This window comes from Tachypleus tridentatus, chromosome 3 (assembly GCF_004210375.1).
Source record: "Tachypleus tridentatus isolate NWPU-2018 chromosome 3, ASM421037v1, whole genome shotgun sequence".
Taxonomy (NCBI): domain Eukaryota; kingdom Metazoa; phylum Arthropoda; class Merostomata; order Xiphosura; family Limulidae; genus Tachypleus; species Tachypleus tridentatus.
Window position 1 is genome coordinate 98,998,430 of NC_134827.1, and position 24,134 is coordinate 99,022,563.

Genomic DNA, 24,134 nt, shown 5'->3' on the forward strand with positions numbered 1-24,134 from the left:
TACATATTATCTTGTTTGTTTATTTTCGAATATTCGCGCCAGGCTACTTAACACTTTTTTACGCTTACTGTCCTTAGGTATGGACTGATAAACTAAATGGAAGACAGTCAGTCATTGCCAGTTCTTGAACTACTTTTGTTCTACGGAAGAGTGTGATTTTTACTATCACCCTTATAACGCACCCACGACCTATAAGTGCAGATAAAAATTTTATTTCTGTTTTGTGGTAACAGGACACAAACACTAGACTGAAAGATCCATATTCCACACGCTAATCACTGGATCACACAACCTCAGTCACATATGCGGTGGCAAGATCTGGGATTCAGTGCTAATTTTCTCATAAACTATTACCCACTTATTAAATCCGAATAAAACCCCCGCTAGTACAGCGGTATGTCTCCGGACTTACAACGCTAAAATCAGCGGTTCGATTCCCCTCGGTGGGCTGAGCAGATAGCCCTTTGTGGCTTTGCTATAAAAAAAACACACACGAATCCGAGTACAAACTTACATTTTACATGGATTTTACAGAGGATTGTCTCTAGTGTTTTATATTTGAAAATAGGAACATACTCTTTTAATGATTCTCTTTTATATTTTAATATAGGTTACAGGGGGAGAACACGTATCAGTAGAAGTATTTTGTTTGTTTGTTTATAATTAAGCTAAAATTACACAATGGGCTATCTGTGCTCTGCCCATCAGGGGTATCGATACCCGGTTTTAAGTGGTGTGAGTCTGTAGACATACCGTTGTGCCACTTGGGAGCCAGCAGAAGTATCTTTGTTCATTAAAGTTTTCATTGCTTCAACTGGTCACCCACTTTCGTCTTTTACACACAACACCACCCCACTTATTCATTTATAATCTGTTGTATTAACTTGAATTGTCATAGAGTATTACTGTTTGTGTTGTAAGTTTTGGGGACTTTCATTAAACGTTTGTATTCTGTACTAAACCTATGTCAATCTCTTCCTTTCTAGCCCAGTCACTACAACCGTCTAGAAACACACCCGCGTGAGAGATCCACAAACCTTCTCTTTTTGCAGGAAGTCCTGAAGATACCACACTGGGTGATTCAATAAATTAGAAAATTTTAATTCGTACTTGACCAATAAAACCGTGGCATTTATGACGTAATAAATGAAAAAGTCATGAATTTCACCCTTCCTTAACTAGTAGCGCGTGTACCTTCAAGATGACCTGAATAGGTATATACGTTCTCACTTGTGTTTATGAATGAAAGTTTTAAATATCCAAATCAGCCGCCTCTGCCACAAATCAAATTCTTAAGTTTTGTGAAATTACTTTTAAGCCGAAAACAAATAATAATAATATACAACATACAGATCATGCACTAGCAGTGTCAGTTAATAACTAATGGTAAAGGTTAAAGATAAGCCTACACACACACACAAAAAAAGAATTTGTACAATTCCTGTTTCTGACATTTTGACAATATGTGGAATATTCACCAGATTACCGGAGTTTTATAATGTTTTCATTTGTTGATACAAATTTTGTTTCAACACTGCATTATATGAAAGTTAATGTGTTATTTTATGAAAAAATAAAAAGTAACTACCAGACCAGTTTTAAAGGCATTGTATAATTAATTAATTAATATTTCTTAAAATATAAAATATTTCTTAAAATATAATCACACAGATGAAAATAAGTAAATAACCTTTCTTCTACCAGGTGACGCTTTAAAAAAGTAAACAAATGGAGTTACTTGTTTTTGTATTGTTTTCTTTTTTATTACTGCGTTTGTTGTGTTGCATTTCCTCGACATTTAAGTTCTACACCAAATTAGTGTGCTATTACTTAGTGCTTATCATTGTCCCATTGGTTACAATTCCATTGTCTATATTTCGTCCTGGAGACCCGAAGAATATTTTGTAAGTTAGCTTTACCTGTTGACTTAAGCCTAAGGATAAGGTACGAAACATTTAGGCTTAGTAAAATAGTCGTAAAATTTTCCCAATTCCATCTTAAGCATAATGGTTAAAAAGTAATAAATGTTTCTAGTCTAAATTTCTTCACTAGTTATTTCTTTAAATTCGTTAATGAAAGAGAGAGAAATACAAATCTTTATGACAATAAAATAACTTTATGATTAACAAAATATCGTAAACATAATTGCTGTGAATAATAATTAGTATAAGTCAAGTACTTGCTATTTAAAAAAGAACAGTAGTCAAAGTAGATCTATTACTATATAAATAATGTATTATATAATCAGGATATTGTACTTGCTGTTTTGGGCTCCATTATTAAATACTTCAAAGACAGTTAGGATTCCAGATACAGAATTACGATGGACATTTTAAAAACGAGTTCATGATTTTTATTTTTATAGTCATAATAACCTATAACGATTGATGCATGTCACAGTATCCATGACAACAGACAAGATTATTTGGAACGATTGTTGTTATAGATGTTGTTTAAACATCCGTATATGTTACTGTACCAAAGAGGCAAAACACCTGTTCAAATATAAAGATTATATTCACCCACAAGATTTCTAGTCCTTTACAAGTGTCTTATTAAATATCTTTAAGTGGAATTGCAAGAGTAAACCTCGAGAATATTAATAATTTTTTTTACATTCTAGGCCCAGCATGGCCAAATGATCTGAGGGTCACAGGTTCAAATACTCACTGCACCAAAAATGTTCACCCATTCAGCTATGGGGGCATTATAATGTTCAGTCAATCCCATTGTTCGTTGATAAAAGAGTTGGCAGTTGGTAGTGATGACTATCTGCCTTCCTCTAGTCTTACACTGCTAAATTACAGATAGCCCTCATGTGGCTTTGCATGAAATTCAAAAACAAACAAACAAAAAAAGAAATTTTACATCCTTTTCAATCACCAATAAAGCAGCTTAGAATAACTTAGGTACTTAAATAATGTTAAGAGCTTGTGCCCAAATTATTATTTCATATTATATATTGGACCAAGTATTTAATGCTTACATATGTACATGTAATGATTAAACTTTCAAAATGTTTAGAAATAATGGAATGCAGTTGTCTGAAAAAACAACATTGTTAACATGTGCAAAAATACAAGTAGGGTCTCAGTAACAATATATGTATGAATCTTTGCCTGGTTGACATATTTAGGTGTCACAATGTACATTCACCAGCCAGTTAGATACATGTTGTTGTTTATATACTGGCAAGTTGAAATATGTTCAGTAGATATTATTTGATTTTTGTTAGAAGCTAGAGTAGTATTTGTTGGGAGAAGACACAAAACCTTGGGTCAGGTAAAAAAAAATACATGTTTAGCATCCCCACCCACCCACTTCTTTTTCTTTTTTTGCAGCCACCTCTTCCCACTTTTTTTTTTGTCTTTTTCTGTTTTTGAATTATTGTTTTTCAGTCATACAAAGAAGATTTTTAAATAAAAAATGAGATTAACACTTGTTTTAGTTTGGCCTCTTTGTCATATAAAGAAGACTGTTCGACATGGACAACTCTTTGAAAGTAAGTAACAATCATAAACAAAATGGTAGAAACTTTCCATCAAAGAACCTCCTCCTTCCTTTTTATTCAAAAACTCAGGACAGTTAATTTTTTTTTCTTCTTTCACTTGACCTTATCACATTCATAATCTAAAGATGGAATAGTTAAAGTATATTAAGGGGACTGTACATGACAAATAATTTGTTTGTGCTTTATTCAGTAACAAATATTTATGTTTCATGGTATTTAGGTATTTCTCTCTTTTTGTTGTTGTTAAATATATGTTCGTTAAGTAGTTGGAGCATTTATTTATACTGTATTTTATTTAAAAAATGCAGTAGAACCGATAAATAGTCCTACACAATAATTTAGTGGTGTATTAAACTTATGCACCATCACCATACCATACTCATTTCTCTCATAACTAATAACAAGAACAAAAATTCATCTTTATATGTTTTCAAAAATAGACTACCTCAACATCAGTTCATGGATTAACTGGATTATACTTTCACGTTCCTGCATTTATGACATCTTCCAATGTTTTTAACACTCATTCACAGGAAGAGTTGTCCATTATTGTCATTAGGACTGGTAGTAGTATCACTGAGAGGCAGTGATATTATGCCATTGTGTTACAAGTGGTTGATTTCGTTCTGATCTCAGATTCAAGATCCTTGATGAGTTACATGTATTACTTAAGCCTAACCTACATCATTATTGTTTCCACATCTGCTTTTGCTTCTCATTCCATCTTCCTGACATGAATCATACAGTGCCTCTCTATCCCTCAATGCTTGTAATTCACAAGTATATGCCTTTTGTTTTCTCTTTCTTCACTAATTTTTTGAATCAGAGGTTCCATTGTTGCATAAACTTGGTTCATCTAAATCTTTTCTTTCAGTTTTGGAAACATTTTATTATTTCTCTCCATCTGCTCATCTTCATCTCTTACTTTGTTTTTCATTTTCATGCTTCATGTTCAAAAGGAAGCTTTCCACCTCAGTCATATCAACTATATCGGGATATCCTTTAGGTTTATATCCATTTTGTCCCTGTTATCTTGTTATTTTTGTTTCAGGTGAACTTTGCCATGATGTCTTACTTTCTGAATTTTACTTCTCTTACTCTCCTCTCCAGAACCTGTGTCTTGTATCTTTTCTTTGTGGTGTGCTTTTGGGGGTATTATATATTGATACAGCTCCTCAGCTGCTATTTCAACTCATTTTGGTTTCTGTCCCTTGAAACCATGAAGCTTCATTTTGTATACAGGTTCATGGTTCACTCCCTTATCCATTCCTTATCCTTTTCTTACTATCCACATAGGAAGTTTTATATATTGAGTAAATTAGGAAACTGTTTGGAGCCCTAAACATGAAAGGGCTCCTGTTGCTATGCTCTTTAATCTGCTTCTGAGTTTTCTTATCATTATGGGGTCCAATTTACTGAATTCTGCTCAGAGATTCAAAATGACTAAGACCAACCCTGTCCACAGTATCCCCTGTTTGAGGGCTGGCCATCATGGTCCATGGAAGCAGTTTGTTTCTTGAGCCACCTCTTCGCTTCACATTGCTTGTTGACTATTGAGTCCCTTGGATGCTTTCTCTGAGGGTTTTCTTGTTCTACTCTCAACTGCAACTGTTTTATATGCCATGGGATAATTCCTTAAACTCTCTTTGGGGTTTTACTCCCATCTTTTTATCATTCCCACAAAGATAGGACGTTGTTGGCCAGATAGCCCACTTATCCAGCTTCAGCATTATCTTGGTTCCCTATGGGCAATTTTCCCACTTTCTGTTTGATACTCTTCCCAGTGGTGGGTGCCCTGATTTGATAATTTCTCCTTATCCAGATATGTCTGTCCACCTTTGCTTCATTCAGTTTAACCACAGTGGTCAAACATTTAGTTCTAAGTTCTCTTATCTTCATGCTGACTACTGCCCCACCTTTTCTCATTGGGTCCAGTAGGTTTTCACTTGTGTTTTGCATTATTGAAGCCCATTATTTTACTACTTTATGGATATTTAGTCTCTACTTACAACCTACTTTATTCAGGAGTCACCTTGTTTAAGATTGTTGATTTGGCTCTCCATTTCAACCTCAATCCCCATTCACTTGGAGGTCTCCCTTATTTCATATGTGAAGCAGGTTCTCTGTATTGCTTTGTCTTTGTGACATGGAGCTTTTGATACTAGCACTCTCACATCTCTTTCATTTCCTGCATGAATCATCTCTCTCAAGTGTCTTGATGCTAACATGCTCACACCATTGGTTTCTGGCTTGTTCATGCAGGTATCTCCAGAGATACACTGCATTCTTTTCATTGCTGTGATTATGGTGGCTAACTTGATCCTGCATGACCTGTGTGAGTTTGTTCTGCTTACATATATATGAGTTTCCTTATTAGTGATGAGTGTAGTGCTGGTGGTACTGTATGCTGGCTTTGAACTTGAAGATAGCAAATCCTTAATGTCACCTTTCTATTGATTCTCTTCCAGTGGGTTGCAGTTCTGGATACCTGAATCATTTCTGGCATCTGGTCTCTAAAGATAAGGTTTCTATGTTTGATATTCAGTGATCCATTCTAGCACTTCCTTTGTTGTTTTTTACTTCTTCTAACAGAAGAGCATTCACTCCTGGAACCTCTGTTTTCCTGGTTCTATACATTCTCTTTTGGACTCCCAATCACTGTGTTCAGTTGTTGATCATCCTCATCTCTAAAGCTCATGCCCTAATGGTGGATCAGCTGTCTTACTTAGACTTAGACCCTTCTCAATGAGTATTTTTTTTTCATTTTCTTGTGCTTTCAGTGAATTTGCTTCCATGATTCCTTTCACCATTGCCCTTCCATCACTCTTCACTTACATGTAATTATTATCTAATCTTATACTATACAGGCCACCAGTGATTCTTGTGTGAGATCTTGTAGATGGAGATCTGGATGACCCCCATCACATAATTGTCCCTTTACTAATACCATAAATAGTTTGTCTATCCTGGCTACCCTGTAGTTTCAATTTGACACTTAACAATTGCTGTGACAGTGAATTGTTTATTTTTCTCCTTTCTTTATTCGGGTATCACAACTATGTTATTCTAATTATATATGTTTATATCTGTACTATGAAAATGATGGAATCCATCATTGGTAAATATTGATTGACAAGAAACATTTACCAGAAATCAGTATCAAGCAAAGGAGTACAGAAGGCATAAAGCATGTTTGTTCATGCTCAGTGCCTGCTGTTGTTATGGGTTTTCTGCAAAATTGTTTTTTATACTTTTTAGGTCATTCTGTACTTATAGCAAAAACAACAACAGCACCTTGTATGTGCCTGCCCTTACATCTACTTATGGCTTCTGTCTTTAGTAATGGTAACCCTCAGTTTGGAACTGAATTCCAGATGATTGTGTCTGATATCAATGGTCCATTCACCTTTCCTGTATTTTCTCCACCCAAATTCCTTACCCCTATTTCTGTGAGCAGAGTATGGGAAAACCTTTGCTTCCCTAGTCCCAAGCTGCTGAGGAAATCTCTCTTGGTTGTTCCTTAATGGGCAGTGCAATTCCACTGATATGAGGTGGACACATCCTATGTTTGTAAAGTACAACTGTGGTGTTTGTTACCTAGTAGTATAATTTAGGATACCCCAACTACATTTTGAACTAAGCCATTCCTGGTGATTAGATCTAACTTAAATGGATCTTGGGTTCACCTCAGGTTAAGTTTCTGTAATGCTATCCATGCACCTGAATTTTGTGGTATCTCACATAAATAAGTCTTCCATATGGAATAGCTTAAAGTTTAGCCCTAGTCACACTACATATTCATATCCCACTGTTTATTATACAGTAATGAATGATTGAATGATCTGCTATTATATCCACGTGATACATTAGTGATGCATTAGCACCTAGAAAAGTATTCTGATGACAATTTATTTTGCTCTGTCACCTCTGTTGCTTAGAAATTATTCCTTGCTTGAGATAGATGCAGTCTTCCACTAAGTATTTACCTGTTAGGCAACACTGGTAAATGTATCACTTTGCTGACTTTCCCTTTCTGATGTTGAAGTTAGCTCATCATTATCATTATAATTTCTCTGTACTGACCTGTACGTAATCTTCAGTGTGGGATTCTAATATACTCTCACCATTTCTCCTCTCTTCTGGTGCATTGAATTTACCTTCTGAAGAGTGAGCCTGTATTCATGTGCTAGTACTCATGGTGATCACTGCACGTTAAGGATGTGTTGCATGCTATCTTATTGGTTAAGGGCTAAAGTCAAATAATGATTTTATCATAGGTTGTTGCAATGTATGTTGACAAAAGAAGGGATAGGAACTTTATTCATAGCTTGTGGTATGTGCAGAAAATTACACAGCCTTGCAGGTGGAGTAATAGGTATTTGTGGTGTCTAAGACACATTTCCAGGTTTAAAAAATTCTGACTTCCTAAAACTCCCTGGTAAGGTCAGTAAAGTTTGGTAGCAATGGAAACTGATCCTAAAACTTGGATCCCAAGGCCCCTCCCCTTCTAAATCTGAACACAATTGAAGTATGAAAAAAAAAAACTTAAAGGTTAAAATTGAGCCAAGCACAGATAGCTATAATATAGCTTTGTGTGTAATAATAAACAAATATAATAGTAATATTTCAAGTACTTGAATAGCTGGAATAACCAAAAATAGTAATAACCAGAAACCATTATTTTGAATAGTGGATTGTTTTCATGAGTGGCAGTCATTGTAACTGTGGTTAGTCAATCATTGGAATAATTAAAAATGGTGGTAATTGGAAATGTAGACTTTGATTAATTAATTAGTTTCCATTACACTACTCAATGTAATCACTGCTCACAGGTAATTGATTATGTGGATTAGCTTGCAAAATTTGAATATTTTCCAAATCATCACGTTTAAAATTTGTTCCCCATAATTATTGCATCAGTTTTCTTCATATTAACAACCTTGTACTCGTTATATGATTTCTCTCTGACCTCATTAGTTTAATTACATAGGCTATAAAAGTTTCCTGTTAATTACTTCTTACTCTTCAAACCCTCAAATTATAACTTATGTAGATTGAACCCTCTGACTACTATTTTTATGTTCATCCTACCAAGCTGCAGTTCATCTTGTATAAACAGAACCACCCTACTTTTTGTTGTAAAAATTCTATTACAATTAAATTTAAAAAACTTATAATCTAAAATTTCAAAATAATTTCTGTTATCAGTGTTTGCCAAATCTAACCAATTTTTGGTAACTCCTGTTATGTTATAGTCCATTTCAACTAAAGCTCTCAATCGTCCATTTCATTCCAAATTCCTTAACGTTATAATACAAGTAATAGCATCTACATGTAGTCTCAAATCTGCTCTATTTATCTCTAAACTCCTGTTCTCATTGCTGCACTTTTAACTTGTTTATATTCAACTTCCCAAGCTTGTTTGGTTTAAATTATCTTTAATAAATATATTTAGAGCTTCTATAAAAACATTAATACCTAACCTGCTAACATAGAATCCTTCTCTAGTACAGGATTCAACTTTACTCTTAAATACAGTTGTATGGTGTAATATACATAAGATTATAGTAGTATTTCGTAGGGGGAACCAAAAGATTTCATCTTAGAGTGGAAGAGTGGAAGTCTTGAACTTGAAAGTTTGAATATAATTACTTTTGATGTGTAGGGACGTATGGGCTTGTATTGTGTAGTTTTACATACAAAATATGCACTCTAAGGTGATCTATATTCCTCTTTTATAATGTTGCTAGAGTAAGTCGTGATAGGTAGGAGTCTGGGACATTTCATTATGGTCTTCAAGTTACCATCATATCATTTAGAAAAGTTTTGTTAAACGTAATTTTTTTGAAAACTGTGGCCCTTACATTATGTTTGCAAATGTTCAAGTTATTATATTTGATTTGAATTCAAATTAAAGTTTGTTAAATTACAACAAATGTTTTGTAGATCTAAATAGTTTTCTCCATAATTTATGTTTTGTGTAAAACCATTCATGACACCCTCTCACTCCCATATGTTATGTTATTTTTGAATGGTCCCCAAATAATTATACAATTTACAATCTATTATCATTTTTTATTGCCATCACCAATCAATTTTATATTAAAAAAAACTCTACAATGTTACAAACATTATATACAAAGAATGCACCCATCACAAGTTCTAGTAACAGTGTGATGGTAATGAAATGTTCAGTAATGAAATAGTCAAAACAAAATGTATGGATTCCTATGAAACTGGTCTGACTCACTTAAAATTTTTACTATGTAGAGAATGCAAGGATGTTTTATTATTTGGTATGTGGCTCTACAAATATATAGGGTAGGCAGATAGGTAGATATAGATGTGTTTGTGTGCACATGTGCAATATTTAATGTGAATATTCATAGAGCACCTTTGAAAAGCTTGGGTGATTTTAAATAAAAAATGTGGAAAGCCAGTAAATATATATATAATACTTAGAGACATTAAACAGAAAACTTTGTGCTATATTCTTAAAAGCCATTATAACTTATTAGAATTATAGAGTTTAATTTCCTAGACTGAACAGAAACTGAACTCTCTTAATTTTATAGTTGTCAATGAAATGGTTGATTTACCTTATTCATCTCTTTATAATAGTGAAGCAAGTTAAAGAGTCACATACTGGACACTATTCTATATTTAATACTTGAAAATACGAAAAGGTTTCATTAACATTGGAACAAAAGTTTCCATTAGTTATATTCAAACTTCTAAGAATAATTTAAAATTTTTGCAGATATAACTCATGGGTGGTGCATCATATCGTGGTACCCTTGTTTGGTGTCAACTGGGAAGTTCGAAATGAAGAGCGTCTGAAAACAAAAGAACCTTGTATTCTTGTTTGCAATCATCAGAGCTCCTTGGATATACTGGGTACATATTCTGTGATTGTATACAATATTAATCCAAAACCATTCATGACATGTATGAAAAATGTGCAGAAACTAAATAATTCTCAGTCTTTCTCACAAATAATTTATTTTTGTTTTTTATCTTGTCTGTTTTCATGGAGTAAAATTAATAAGTAATGTTAATTTTCAAATAAAATATAATTTTTAAAGAAAAGAAACATTAAACACCAAAACTAATTTTAATGAATACATTTAGAAAAACAAGACATTGTTTTTATTTCCTTGGCATGTTATCAAACCTAGTATATCTCTCATACCAGATTTGGACAAGTGCTCTGCAAAATGAGCTAAAACACTAACCCGCTAGTAACTACTAAGTAACAAGGACCTTTTTTTAACATTTTGAAATATTACATTCTTACTCTCACACAAAAGTCCCGTCTTTGTACTGTATTTCATGGTTATGGATGGACCCATGTTGCATACCAGCCGAAGTTTAATAATGTTTCTAATTATTATTATTTACTTGCTTTGGTGATCAACTGAACTCAAAAACTCTTAATCCAGACAAGGGTTAATCTAGTAGCACTGTTACTAAGGCATTTTTTTTAACAAGTCTAACACTAGGAATATTGTTTTCAAAAGGTTGCAAAAGAAACAGTAGAGAGAAATGTAATTTTAATAGTAATATAGCATGTACATTTGTAAAAAAATAATGTTTTTAGTTTTCAATTTAGACTTTAATTTTAAAAGTAGATTATAAAATTAATTTTGAAATAATTCAAAAATTTTAAAAAGTTCTGAAGTACTTCAGATAATATTAGGTTTTCTGTGAATGAATAACATGTATAAAAGAAATTATTGAAAAACCAATAGTTTACAAAAGATTGTTTATTATTAATATTGAATTTTAGGCACACAGGGAACTTCATGTTATAGTCTTTGTAATATTGAAAGCAAATGTTCTTCAGTGTGGTACAAATGTCTTTCATCTGTCATAGAAGGATCAGAAACTAGAATGTTATGAGTACACTTGAAGAATTCCAATGAGAGACTGAAAGATCTTTCTTGTCCTTCTGTTTTAAAACAAAACCATAGTAAAACAGAAATTTTTTGTGTAGTGTTTCATCTTTAACCTTTAAACAGAGGGAATGTTGTGGGTAGCAACATTGGTTGATAACAACCACCTTTTAAGGGTTAAATGCCTTTAGTTTGTTCTAAAAGTTTGTTTTATTTGATAAAAAAAAAATTCTGTGTGTAGGTTTGGGCTTAATTATGATGTGTGTGTGACTAGTTTTAAATTAAACTTTTCAGATTCTTTTGAATAGTTATTGAACAGTTAAGTTTTAGAGAATTAATTATTAAAATTGACATAACTTATTTATTTTCTCCAATTGAAATTTGAAAATAACTTATGTTACAGGCATGATGTACATTTGGCCTCTGTTTAGTCCTTGTATTGCTGTGCTGAAGAGAGAGTTGCTGTTTACAGGTCCATTTGGGATTGTATCTTGGTTAGCTGGCTTCATTTTTCTTGACCGCTGCAACTCGGAGGATGCTCGTAACACACTTAACACCAAAGTAAAAGAAGTTAAAGAAAAACGGGTGAGAATAGCATTTCTGTGTAGTCAAATGTTCAGTGATAAGGTGCAAAAAAAACCTTAACTGTTAAATGCAATCTTTGACTACACTTATCTTATTGGAATAAATAGTTCATTCATTATACCTTATAAAGAGCTACAAGCTTTATATTATGAAAGTTACAGTAATAAGGACATCCATTATTTTATTTCATGACACGGGTCATAAAGATAAGATTTTTTATCATCACTTGTTCAAGGAACATTTTAAATTAATTATTGTTAATTGATTTTGTACATTGATTTCAAACTAAGATCTCTTTCTTCCATTTTACTGACAGTATGTTTATTATTTTGATTGACAGTGAACAGAAACTTTGGTTCAAACTGTGTACAAAAATAAAGTCGTAGATTAAGGAGATAAACGTATATGTTGTTGACAGTATTTGTTAAAATGAAGTCATGTTTTTTTAAAAATTATGCAGTTTTAACAGCAAGCAATTTGGTTAACGAATAGACCTTATTTCTCAGTTTTCTTATTTCATTTTTACTTTCACAAGGCTGTGATGTGCATTACAATAATGGTCTGTAGGCATGTCATTATGCATCAAAGCACATATTGCCTTAGTGTTCTGTGTTCATTAGAAATCTAAACCACATTTTCATACTTTGAATTCAAGTACAATTTAGTCTTTAAAAACTGTTTTTCTTAGGTTTACAGGAACCAGGTTGTGCATGTAATTATTTTAATTAAACATAAATTGGAAATTATATAAATTCTGTATTAATATTTTTGCCATATTTGAAGTTCAAAATGTCACATAAGAGAGACCCTTCTGGAATTAATTGCCTAATTCTATTGGTCTCAGCATTTATATAACAATCATTTTAGACACTTGTGTTATATTCAAAGTTTTTATGGAGTGCATCTGCCTGAAATATGTCTTGATATGCAAATATTGCCTATCACCAGGACTGGATTACGTAATAGGCAGAGTGCCTCGGGCCTACAAAAACTATGGGTCCATGATAATTTTCTATAAATGTTAATCTTTGGTTTAACTTATAACGGCTGGTAGAGCCTACGAACAGAAGGTGCCTAGGCCATACAGATGTCTTAATCCAGCACTGTCTGTCACTACTACACTTTACTAATGTTTACTCCCTTAAGCTTTAAATCTGTTACAGTCAGTTCTGTCTGAATCTCCTCTAAAATAATATAAATTTATAGTTAGTGAAGTAGTTTAAATACAATTTGAATTTTTTTAATGCATGGTATACTTTGTAATAACAATCATATGATGTTAACTTCACAAATGTTTGACAATAGTGCACTACACACATGGAAAACTCAGTAAAGTGTGAATGACATGCTCAGTATGTCCTCTATGTTGACATGTGATGAATCATTACATGCAACACTGAATTCTTTAGTGGAAAGTTCTGTATGACTTCTAAGTTTCTTTAAGCTCCTGTATGATATGTTCAGTACTTTACTCTAAAGAAAAATGGATACCCCACCTTCGTCGATGTTGTTTGATAAGACATTGCATCCATTCAAAGTATTTGATACTTACCTGTCACCCTCGGATCTGACGTGTGTGCAGTGCAATGTTGCCGAGTTTCACACTGTTCATGTATGATACTTCAGAACTGTTACAAAAACAATATACATCAGTATATGAATAATTAATATTATGAGTACCTCAGCATTCTGATTTATACATTTTCCTGTGTACATAATCCAACATATGTCTGATGTGTAGGTGAAAATGTGGATTTTCCCAGAAGGAACCAGGAATGACAACTCGACCTTGCTACCTTTCAAAAAAGGGGCTTTTCATATTGCTGTTCAAGCACAGGTATGACAGGTTACAAGAGTAATATCACACCCTGTTATTTAAGGATTCTCATTTTATTTAGTTATTAAACTTTCATCCTATGTTAATGTTCACCATGAAAATTATGAAACTGAATTGTTTTGTGTTCAAGAGACTGTACAATCTGCCTTCACAATCCAAAAGCTTGAATTATGAAGTATCATTGAGTTTTGTTTTTCTTCTCAGGTTCCAATTATTCCAGTTGTCTTTTCATCGTACTCGAGTTTCTACAAAGTTTGTGAGAAAAGGTTTGACACAGGTAACTCACATGCAGTCAGTAAGATACTAGTGTTAAAGTACTCTTTCACAAGTTATTTTTGGTTTGTGTCTCCTTGTATAATTAGTTATTAAGTGATTTAAGGTAGTGAAAATCTTGTATAATAGAAACAGTCATCCAAATATTATAGTCAGTTTGTGACTTTTAGTGCATGTTGTCGTGATTAGAAATTTTCCAGCTTTAAAATTGTCAATTATTATGGTATATAATGCTTTATCCAAGTGAATCTTCAGATTTTGTGTGACATATACCCATATGAATGTTATAATTATTATGGTATATAATGCTTTATCCAAGTGAATCTTTAGATTTTGTGTGACATATACCCATATGAATGTTATAATTATTATGGTATATAATGCTTTATCCAAGTGAATCTTTAAATTTTGTGTGACATATACCCATATGAATGTTATAATTATTATGGTATATAATGCTTTATCCAAGTGAATCTTTAGATTTTGTGTGACATATACCCATATGAGTGTTATAATTATTATGATATATAATGCTTTATCCAAGTGAATCTTTAGATTTTGTGTGACATATACCCATATGAACGTTATTTCCGTTTACAGATTTATAATTTTATTTCAATCATCTAGTCATAATTTCACCTCTAAAAATTGTACTGAACGATAGCACTGTCTGCAAGTAAAATCTTGAAATGTATAGCGTAATATTAGCATAATTGGTATGAGTTGTGTTATTTAGCTTCAGCTGTTTAATGATGTGCTTATAAAACCTTGTTATACTCAGATGTTGTCTGATCATATTCTGTAGCAATAAATGCATACTTATTACAATTTAAACTATACAAGTGAAAGCTGTTTCACTATCATACTTTCAGACACAGATATATTTTCCATTAAATTTTATCCATTTCTCACTACATTATCTACAACTATATATTGAACTGCAAAACTCGTAATTATGTTCTAACTCAACTACTAAGTTACTGTAGTTAAAAATAATTAAATGGTTGTAAGGAAATAATAGTTTCTGTATAACAAAAACTGCTTGTGTGAAACTTGACAAATATCAAAATATTACCTTCACAGTAACTAAAGATTCTGTATTTAATAAAATATTACAAAAAGACACTTTTATTAACTTAGAATTTGTTCAAGTGTTTAATGTGAGACTTAAGATTTTTATTGCTGTCTAACTATTCCATTTTTCTCATCATAGCTTTAAGTGAAAACCAACTTGTGCTGTGAAAACTTTTAAAAGTCTAACCAATAATCAGTGTTTGCTTTCTTGAAGTATTTATTTGAAGAAATGAAAAAACATAGATAAAGAGATACTATCTTAACCTAATTGACTGGAATAACAAATGTGTTTCTTTGAACTGAAAATTTGCCCTGCAGATAGAAAAACTTGTTTTTTAGCTGAATTTGATGTTATAGTTTTTTTAAAAATATGTTAATTTCAGTTTTTAAAAAATATATTTATTTGATTATAAAATTTGCTTGTTTTTTTTATTGTGTTTTACCTTGAGTTTATATTTTTTTTACTCATTTAAAAATGCTTTTACCATATCACAGAATAATAATTATAATGTATTGTTTGTTTTTCTTCAACTGTAGGTACAGTTGTGATTAACATTTTGCCTCCTGTCTACACTGACGGCTTGACAACCCAAGACATTCCAGAACTGATGATGAATGTACGATCATCTATGTTAAATGTTTTGACTCTCGGCACGAACTGTAACCCTACCAAAGAACGTGGTAGACACATTGCAGAAAGTTAGTTGTTAAGATTGGAAGAAGGCCAGTATATGCTTTAATATCAAAACACTTGTATCTCTGTTGTGACAAGAAGTGTGGTTAATTTAGTCCAGGTTATTCTAGTCAAGTTTAATTAGTGAGTTCTAAAATTACTTGTAATATTTACATATTCAAAAAGAAAGTTCCACAGTTTCCTGCCAGTGTGTGTGTAGTAGTTAAAATCTGTGTTATTTAACAATAGATTTGCTCTAGCAGTTTGTTTTATATCCTTGTTAAATTTTGATTGTTAGTTTTATTATATATTTTTTATCCAGCTGTCTAAATAAGTCTGAAAAGATTGTATAAAGTATTTTAAATTTGAATAAGTCAAGTAATGGGAAATATAGCTTTGTTTAATTTAAATAAATCAACAACAACTTTATAAGAGTAAACATTTCATTAGAAATGACACATTTTTCAGAGATCTAACAAGCTAGTCAGTTCTTTTATTTTTGCAGTTATGCATACGTTCTCTTGTCACCCTATTGCAAACTTCTCAATCCATTTGAACTGTTTTATTAAAGGTTTATATGTAAACAACTGTGATTTTGCTTTGTTAAGTTTTATATATTTTCTCATATTTTAATGTTAGCTTTTATAGACCCATCCAACTTTTTTGTTTAATTGGGCATGAACTAATTTTAGTTGTATTACTTTAGTCACAAAATATGATTGTTTTTAACAGCAGAAGTAACATGTTTTCATTAAATTTGTAGTTACATAACATTTTTTGATGCAACTTTTAGTCACTTTTATCTTTTAGGTTTGTAAACAATAATAGTTGTAATATAATTATATGATGTGAGTTGTTAAGTTTAAGAACATATTTATTTGCAAGGTTTATTTTGCATTTTATTTTAGTTTGAAATAAGTGATAAGTCATTATTATTAATGTACGAGTTTTGTTTTTTATATGTACAAGGTTTACTTGAACATAGGTTTTATACAGCTATTTTAACAAGAAAAGAAACATCTCTTATATAAAAGCTACTCAGAGAAAGAGTGAGCCACTGTAAAAAATAAAACTGAATATAATTCTTTAAGAGAAATTGATAAAATTGAACTGGTGTGTAATATGTTTAAAAAAACAAGCTTGCACATGAAACATACTTTTGGATGTGTTTAAAGGTCACCATTTTGTGTTTTTATATATTTTCTTAACCCTTTTCCTACCCCTTAATTACTGATGTTAATTAGTGAACATTATTGATCTAATTACTATGATCCTTCTCTTTAAAAACAGTGTCAAAGGTAAACACTAAAAAGATCTTTGCCAAAATACATTTCAACCAATGTTAGCACAAACTGTGAGTGTACTTGTTTTCCTTCTTCTTCCAAAGTGAGTATTTTGAGGTTTTATTCGTTAAAAACGTACTCAAAATTTTATTCATATAGAAACAGGTTTTTTCTAAGATGTAATAATTGTATATATAGTAGCTCTTATAATATTGAGTATGGATGTAACAAGAAATTTTATAGAATTTAAAAACACGTAGCACCACCTGCATTCCTGTTCCATGAAATATATCTCATTTAGGTTGATTCACCTTTACGATAACTTTTTGTCGTTAACTTTATTATTTTAGCAGTAAGTGAGAAATTCTAGAATTTTTAATACTTCATTAGACCTAAAATAATTACTACTGTTTGTTCTGTTTTATTATTATTAAGTATCTCTATCTAATTACAGCAGCATTACAGCCTGCTATATTAATAGCTTTTGTTCTTAATGTAGACAAGAAAGCTTATAAAAATTTAAATGAAAGGAATCAAACACACTATGGACAGCATCATATCTGCTATGTTACTTTACATTTGTGAAGCTAGGGAAACACAGAGATTCAAAAAATAAATTACTGACAAAAATAAGGCACTCCTTAACCCTACTGCTTTGGAAAGGTAGAATTTTTTTCAAGGTAAAACTGAGAATGGCAAAGTTAAGTAATGTTTGACAATAGATGGAGTACCATCTCAAAAAATGTTGGAGGTACAACAAATTTCCATTGTATAATACAATGAGGACGTTAGATGTAAAGAGGTTAGAACAGTTTTGTTTCAAAAACATGCAAGTTAAATGTAAACTACACTAAGTGTGGATAAAGTAAAAAGATATGAAAATCAGTTAGCAGGAAAATGTTTAATGTGAGGAACTAAAAAGATTAAAGAAAATATGGAAAATTATTATAGATAAGTAATAAGTATTAAGAAACATTATGAGAATAAAACTTAAATCCACATGAGAAATTAGAAAAAACAATTCATCAGACAGAGAACTGGCTGAATACACTGATTCCAGGATCTAGGTTTATTCCATAAGGCTGAATATTATTTATAATAGTAACTAAAAAGACTCCTCTCATTTCTCTATCAGCTTTTGTTGTAAAATTAGTTTCATTCCATTGAGAATTGCATCATTAACAGAATGACTAGGTTGGTTGAAGAGTTCAGTATAAAGCTTTTTTTCTTCTAGTATTTATAAAACATATGGTTGGTGTAAGTATAAGACATCTGCCATTACTCTAAATAAAAGTCCAGAGGCACAGTTTTATAAGTGAATTGTTGTTATTTTTAACTTTTTTAACAACTGGACTTTAATTTGAAGGTTTATGGTTGTTGAGATGCTCTCTCCAATAGTAACTTAAGTTGACCCTATGTATAAGTGTTGTAGTTTTAACACTGCACGAGATGTGTTGTGGAAGACATTACTTTTAAAACAGTGCCCGACTTAACTCCTCTTTTCATACACAGGTTTAAATATGGTTTCATTTAACTTTTTGGTTAATAGCATGTTTAACCAAAAACATTTGCATTTTTGGTAAATGCATTGACACCATGCCACCAACTGTGTTACAATAACATATTTATAATTGAATCATTTTTCTCAAAGTTTTGTAACCATATAATTTATTTATCTCATGTACTAGTTACAATTAATTAAGAATTTTTTTATTTTGAATGTATTGATCTCATCTGTAATATTAACATATTTCTAATATTATATCTATAGAGTTAGTTTCTGTAGCATACACTAATTTTGTAAGCATGTTTTTATTATAAATCACTATATTCTAAGGTTTAGTATTTTTTGTAATAGGAAAGGAGTTTAATTGTGGTGAAGACTTGGTAAAGTTGTTTATTACACATTTGTAACTTAAGTTATGGTCCATTAAGTTATCTGTAGCTTTTCAAGAGCATGAAATACACACTTGTGGTTGTATTGATTACCCTGGAGTGCAAGTTAGCAGAGTTTAAAAGTAACTTCTGAAAATTTCTTTATAAAATTAACATCCTAGACTTACTTAACAATAGAAGTCATCCTATATGCTTAATCTCAAAGAAATACACTTTATTTGTTCAAAAAATCCAGGATCAACTTATACATGGAAAAATACAATCATTTTTAAGTGTTTATCGTATTTCTTGGACAAAAGTTTGGCATTTTTTACGAACTTGCAAGATTGGCAGAGAGCTTTATTACACTAATTAAAAACCATTATGTGGTGGGTTGCATAAACAAGGCTATCCTAAAGATATCTTCTCCTCCAGAAGGAGACAGTGAGAGTATCAGGAAAAATAAATCTTAGGTGATCAGTTAGCCATAGTAGATGGAAATGCTCTATCAGAATACATGAAATATTTCTGAGTTTAACGTGGTTGGTAAGACCAAAAGTCCTGTTTGAATCTTCAGCATTACACTGTTCAAGGATGATTTTTCATTGAGCTTTGTTGATTTCTTTCAATCAGTCGATTTCAGTATCATTGTAACTTCTTTGTAATATTATATAGATTTTCTTTACATTGTTTCATCAGTAGAGATTTTTATGATCCAAGTTACTTGAATGCAGGTAATATTTACTATGTTTCATGAAGATGAGATTGAAGTTTCTGTGGTAAAAATAATGTTATCTGTCAGTAGCTTTTCTGCAGAAGTTAGTGTGTGAGGGCTACAGCTTAAAGAGATAGTTATGCCAAGAAAGTTAAGTTGTATAGGAGAGTAATCCAGAATAAATTTGTTTATTTTGTGCAATGTTGTTAGCTTAAAACAAAATTGATTGAGACTGGCTGTCCACTTGAAAATTAACACCTGTGTAGTGTTTCTAAATATGAAGCATCATAGAGCTTTGTTGTAAGAACTGGCTTTCAACATGGCCACAAAATATGTTGGCATGCTCAACACCCATCATAGTACCATTAATCTGAAAGTAATAGTACTTTACATATAGATAAAAATAAGCGAGGACTATAAGCAGTACTATTTAAAATTTATTTATTATGTATGTAATTTTTAAGTTGTAAAAAAACATGCACATAGCACAATCTTTTCATAAAAAGTCAAATCCAACCCTTTATAGGGTTAATCAGTCACATGATTTATAACCAAAAATTTTAAACTTGTTGACCTGATGTAATAGATGTACAGGTTACGTGTATAAATGTGAATTTTCACCAAGTTTTTCAGAAATATCTGTACTATTCATCTGTCTTCTGACAATGCAAGTTAGTTATTTGTAAATTAGGTACTTGTATTTTGTATTATCATGAGTGCAAGACAATGACAGTTCATACTGGAATGCAGAAAATTCGTTTTATAACACAAGTTAGTAATAGCCATTTAGTTGCTTTCAGAACAGCTGTGAAAATAAAGCTTCTCTGAAAATTAGGCTAAGAAACACACAAAGACTATAGTCGTAACTATGGTAAACCTTGTAATATCCTCCCTCTGGACATAACTATTTTTTAGTTTCTTGTGCTACAAATATTATCTTCACTCCCACAAGGACTAAGATGTTTTTAAATACACTTGATGAATGTTCCATCACATGTGCACAAAACTGTATGTGAAAAGTTGTAAGCACTAACACCTTATAGGTATGGCTGAGAAATGAACTGTGTTGTAAGTAACTGTTCCTTAACTAGAACACTATGATAATATTTAATTCAGGCAATAATTTTAATAGGTGCTTATCAGTTGTATCCTGACCTTTGCTTAGTTTCCATTTATATATAACTTCTTGCTTTACGTATGATTATAAAATGAGTACTGAGAACATTTAATTTATACAAGTTTAGTTAAGAACATTGTTAGCAAATTATAAATTGGGATGGTGTCATCTTCAAGATTTAAAGAACTTAGGTAACTACCAAACTGTTATTTCAAATTTAGTTGAAATGCCTTTACTTCTCACATATATTAGTAAACCAGCCAAACTTGTCCAGTGTTTAAAATCTTCATTCGAGTTCCAAGGTATTATACACAAAACTGGGTATCAGACCTTTAAAAATTAACATAAATTTGTGGTACATCTTTGGACAGACTTCATTTGTTCTCCATCAAATTTCAATGAAATAGTTCCTTATAAACAGCATGGTTTTCTTTTTATTATTGTGTTTTTTGTAATACTTTCCTAAGAATTAAAAATGGGTAGCACATTACACAAATATTTTTATTTAGAACACACTTTAGAGTTAGGCTTTTTAACTCTCAAGTTACTAATAAGGTTGTGTGTAGTGATTTCTTTCAATTTAGCTATGTCATTTGACATATAGTAAGTCATTTTATCCTTGTGAATGTGTTATCTATTTACTCTAGTACTATAGAAAAATGTCGCATTTTAAAATTGTATAGAATTTTTTCATAAATTCCAACATTCCTATTCTAATATATATAATTTCCTACTATTGTGACTTGGCTCTAGTACTAGAAAATGTCTCCTTATCAATTAAATAAAGAGTTGTTTTCTTTCTTAATTTGTAGCATGTGTTATTTTGTTCTAATATCACAAGTTGCTCTGCTATTCAATATTAGATTTAGTTTAAATAGTCTCATAAAAGAAATCACATTGCTAAGCATGTTCTTTCATTAAATTTGTAATTTTCATTTTGAAAATGTGAATATCTCACCTTAATATTTAAATGTTTTGCAAGCATAAACTTCTGTAAAAATTATTTAAAATAGGTTTGAAATGCAGAATTCAGTGTATACATTTAGTTTTGTTTTCATAATCTGTAGTAAGAAACTACAGACACTTTAAATTATACTAAAACTGACATTATTTAGTGATAAATAATCAGTACAACTATTTAAGTCACAAAATTTGCTTTGAAGTTTTGCACAAAGCTTCACAAGGGCTGTCTGCTCTAGGTGTTTCTAATTTAGCAGTGATACACTAGAAGGAAGATATCTAGTTGAATAGGGAGTGACCATCGCATTATAATGTTCCTACAGCTGAAAGGACAAGCTCATTCTGTAAGGGATCTTACTCTGTGTTAACATGAAATCACTATGGAGGGGAACAGATCCACACAATTGCTATGGCAGTTATGAGCCTTCCTGATGTATTTAAAACTTTAGAGGATTGACAACATTTGACTTGTGATAAATATCAAGGATCTCACTGTAAAAATAATGTAGGTCAGCTAACTTATAACACATTATTAAAAGGTATTTCCTTCCATGGTTGTGTCAAAACACCTTCTATGCATAATATTTGTGTAGTACGGTTGTTAAGCAAAAGGGCACATTAATTTAAGAAGGAAGCTTTCCTTGCTTTGGAAGATGTGAAACTCAGGCAGAAGGTGTGTAGATGTAAAAAACCTGGAAATCACACCATAAGCCAATTTGGAGCAATGCCCTCCACTGTGAGTATGATAAAGAATTTAAAAGGCTAGTGTGGTAAAGCTGACATATCTTGTTATTGGTATCAATATAATAAGCAAGGATTTGAAACTGATGATTCATCCTAAGCTTCTAGATGGTAGAACACTTCAGAACTGATGTCAACTTTCACAAAAAGGATGGTCAATGAAACTGAAGTAATAGCAACCTCACTCACCTGTTTACTGTCAAGTCCTTAATGGAATGTTTATACCTTTAGCATTTTCAAGTATTTTGTTTTTGGAAGTACACATCATACACTAACTTTCCATTACTTGAAAATTCTATGACTTTTTCCAGAACTTTGGTAAAAATGTCCAGGACCACACAACTGGAATTAATGAAAACAGCATGGGAGCAAAAAAAAACTGTACAGTCCAGGCATTTCTATATTCATTTAAATTCTAATTTAATTCATAAGATAGTACTACTTTCTTCTGAAGTACTACTGTTTTAACATTTTTCAAACAGACAGAATACACATATGTAAAAAGGTGGTTCATATGCCAGCATATGGATGCTAAAGCTTTTATTTTACAAATTTAAAACAGTATTCTGTATGTACTTTTATCGTAAGTTACTATTAATTAGTTAAATTTTAAATGACATTTTTTTCTTGTAACTAACATTGTGAGACGTCGAAAAACAATAACGACAACAGTGACATTCTTTGATAGATTGTTTAGGCAGAGTATTCATGATGAAACTTGGTAGAATGGACAGCAACTGTCTGTTGTGGAGACACAAGCACAATGTTTCGAAAGTCTTCTGTCTGCAGACAAAAGGCAGAAGACTTTCAAAACGTCCTCTAAACTTGTGTCTCCACAACAGGTAGTTGCTGTCCGTTCTGGAATATTTCATCAAGGACAGTGACAATTTTGTGAATTATTTGTCAAATAAGAGAATCAAATACAATATTATAATAACAGTATTCAGAGAAGGTCCAAAAGTAATAGCTTTAGTTCAGTTATCAAACATAATTTCAACAGTATTAAGCAAAATTGTTACTATTTGATTTAATAACATTTCTTATTGGCAAAATGAAAGACTTGTGAATAAAAACTATATATATATTTCTCCAAATTTTTGTAGATTTATAGCAAAGGTGTTGTTCCTTTTATATATAATTTTGCTTTTAATTAGTAAGATTCAATTTAGTTTGTCATACAAACAACACAAATTATCTTAGGTTTATTAATTATAACCAACAAGAAACATTCTTGCATCAGCCTGCAAATATTTAGAAATAAAAAACCTCTCGTGGTTAGAAATGTTTTATGACCAGTTATTGTTAAATCTAAATTTATCCAAAAAAACTCACACTTATCACAAAATCAACTGATATTTAATATCCGACATGGCAATTATGATTTATTTGGCTTTAACAGTAAATTATTCACATGTAGGCCTAAGCCTACCATAAATGTTACTACTTGTACTGTTACTATAAATACAAATTGCTGTTTCTGTCTTTTCTTCCTTACCCCTAGTTAGTGTCATAAACAATATTACACATCAGAAAGCCTGTTCACAGTGAAAATGTACAATTCCACTGTGGTCTATTTATTTAAGCCCTGCTTAGTG

The 24,134-nt window shown here is 31.4% G+C and overlaps 1 protein-coding gene across 2 annotated transcripts; it reads left to right on the plus strand.

Moving 5' to 3' along the window:
• Nucleotides 1–1,698: 1,698 nt before the first annotated feature.
• LOC143247573 (1-acyl-sn-glycerol-3-phosphate acyltransferase beta-like) lies at nt 1,699–21,643 on the plus strand. Of its 2 annotated transcripts, XM_076495867.1 has the most exons (6): nt 1,699–1,904; nt 10,272–10,408; nt 11,810–11,991; nt 13,733–13,828; nt 14,033–14,105; nt 15,713–21,643. In XM_076495867.1, the coding sequence occupies exons 1-6, from the start codon at nt 1,729–1,731 to the stop codon at nt 15,877–15,879; spliced, it is 831 nt and encodes a 276-aa protein (XP_076351982.1). In that variant the 5' UTR covers nt 1,699–1,728; the 3' UTR covers nt 15,880–21,643. The 2 variants fall into 2 exon arrangements, with proteins under 2 accessions (XP_076351982.1, XP_076351983.1); XM_076495868.1 differs by lacking the exon at nt 13,733–13,828 and having other exon boundaries at nt 1,702–1,904.
• Nucleotides 21,644–24,134: the final 2,491 nt, after the last annotated feature.

Excerpts from the sequence above, each read along its gene's own strand:
- LOC143247573 (XM_076495867.1), top strand. The coding sequence starts at position 1,729 with ATGGAGTTACTTGTTTTTGTATTGTTTTCTTTTTTATTACTGCGTTTG. Across the intron at positions 10,409-11,809 it reads GAGCTCCTTGGATATACTGG|GCATGATGTACATTTGGCCT; the intron begins GTACATATTCTG and ends CTTATGTTACAG. Across the intron at positions 13,829-14,032 it reads ATATTGCTGTTCAAGCACAG|GTTCCAATTATTCCAGTTGT; the intron begins GTATGACAGGTT and ends TTTTCTTCTCAG.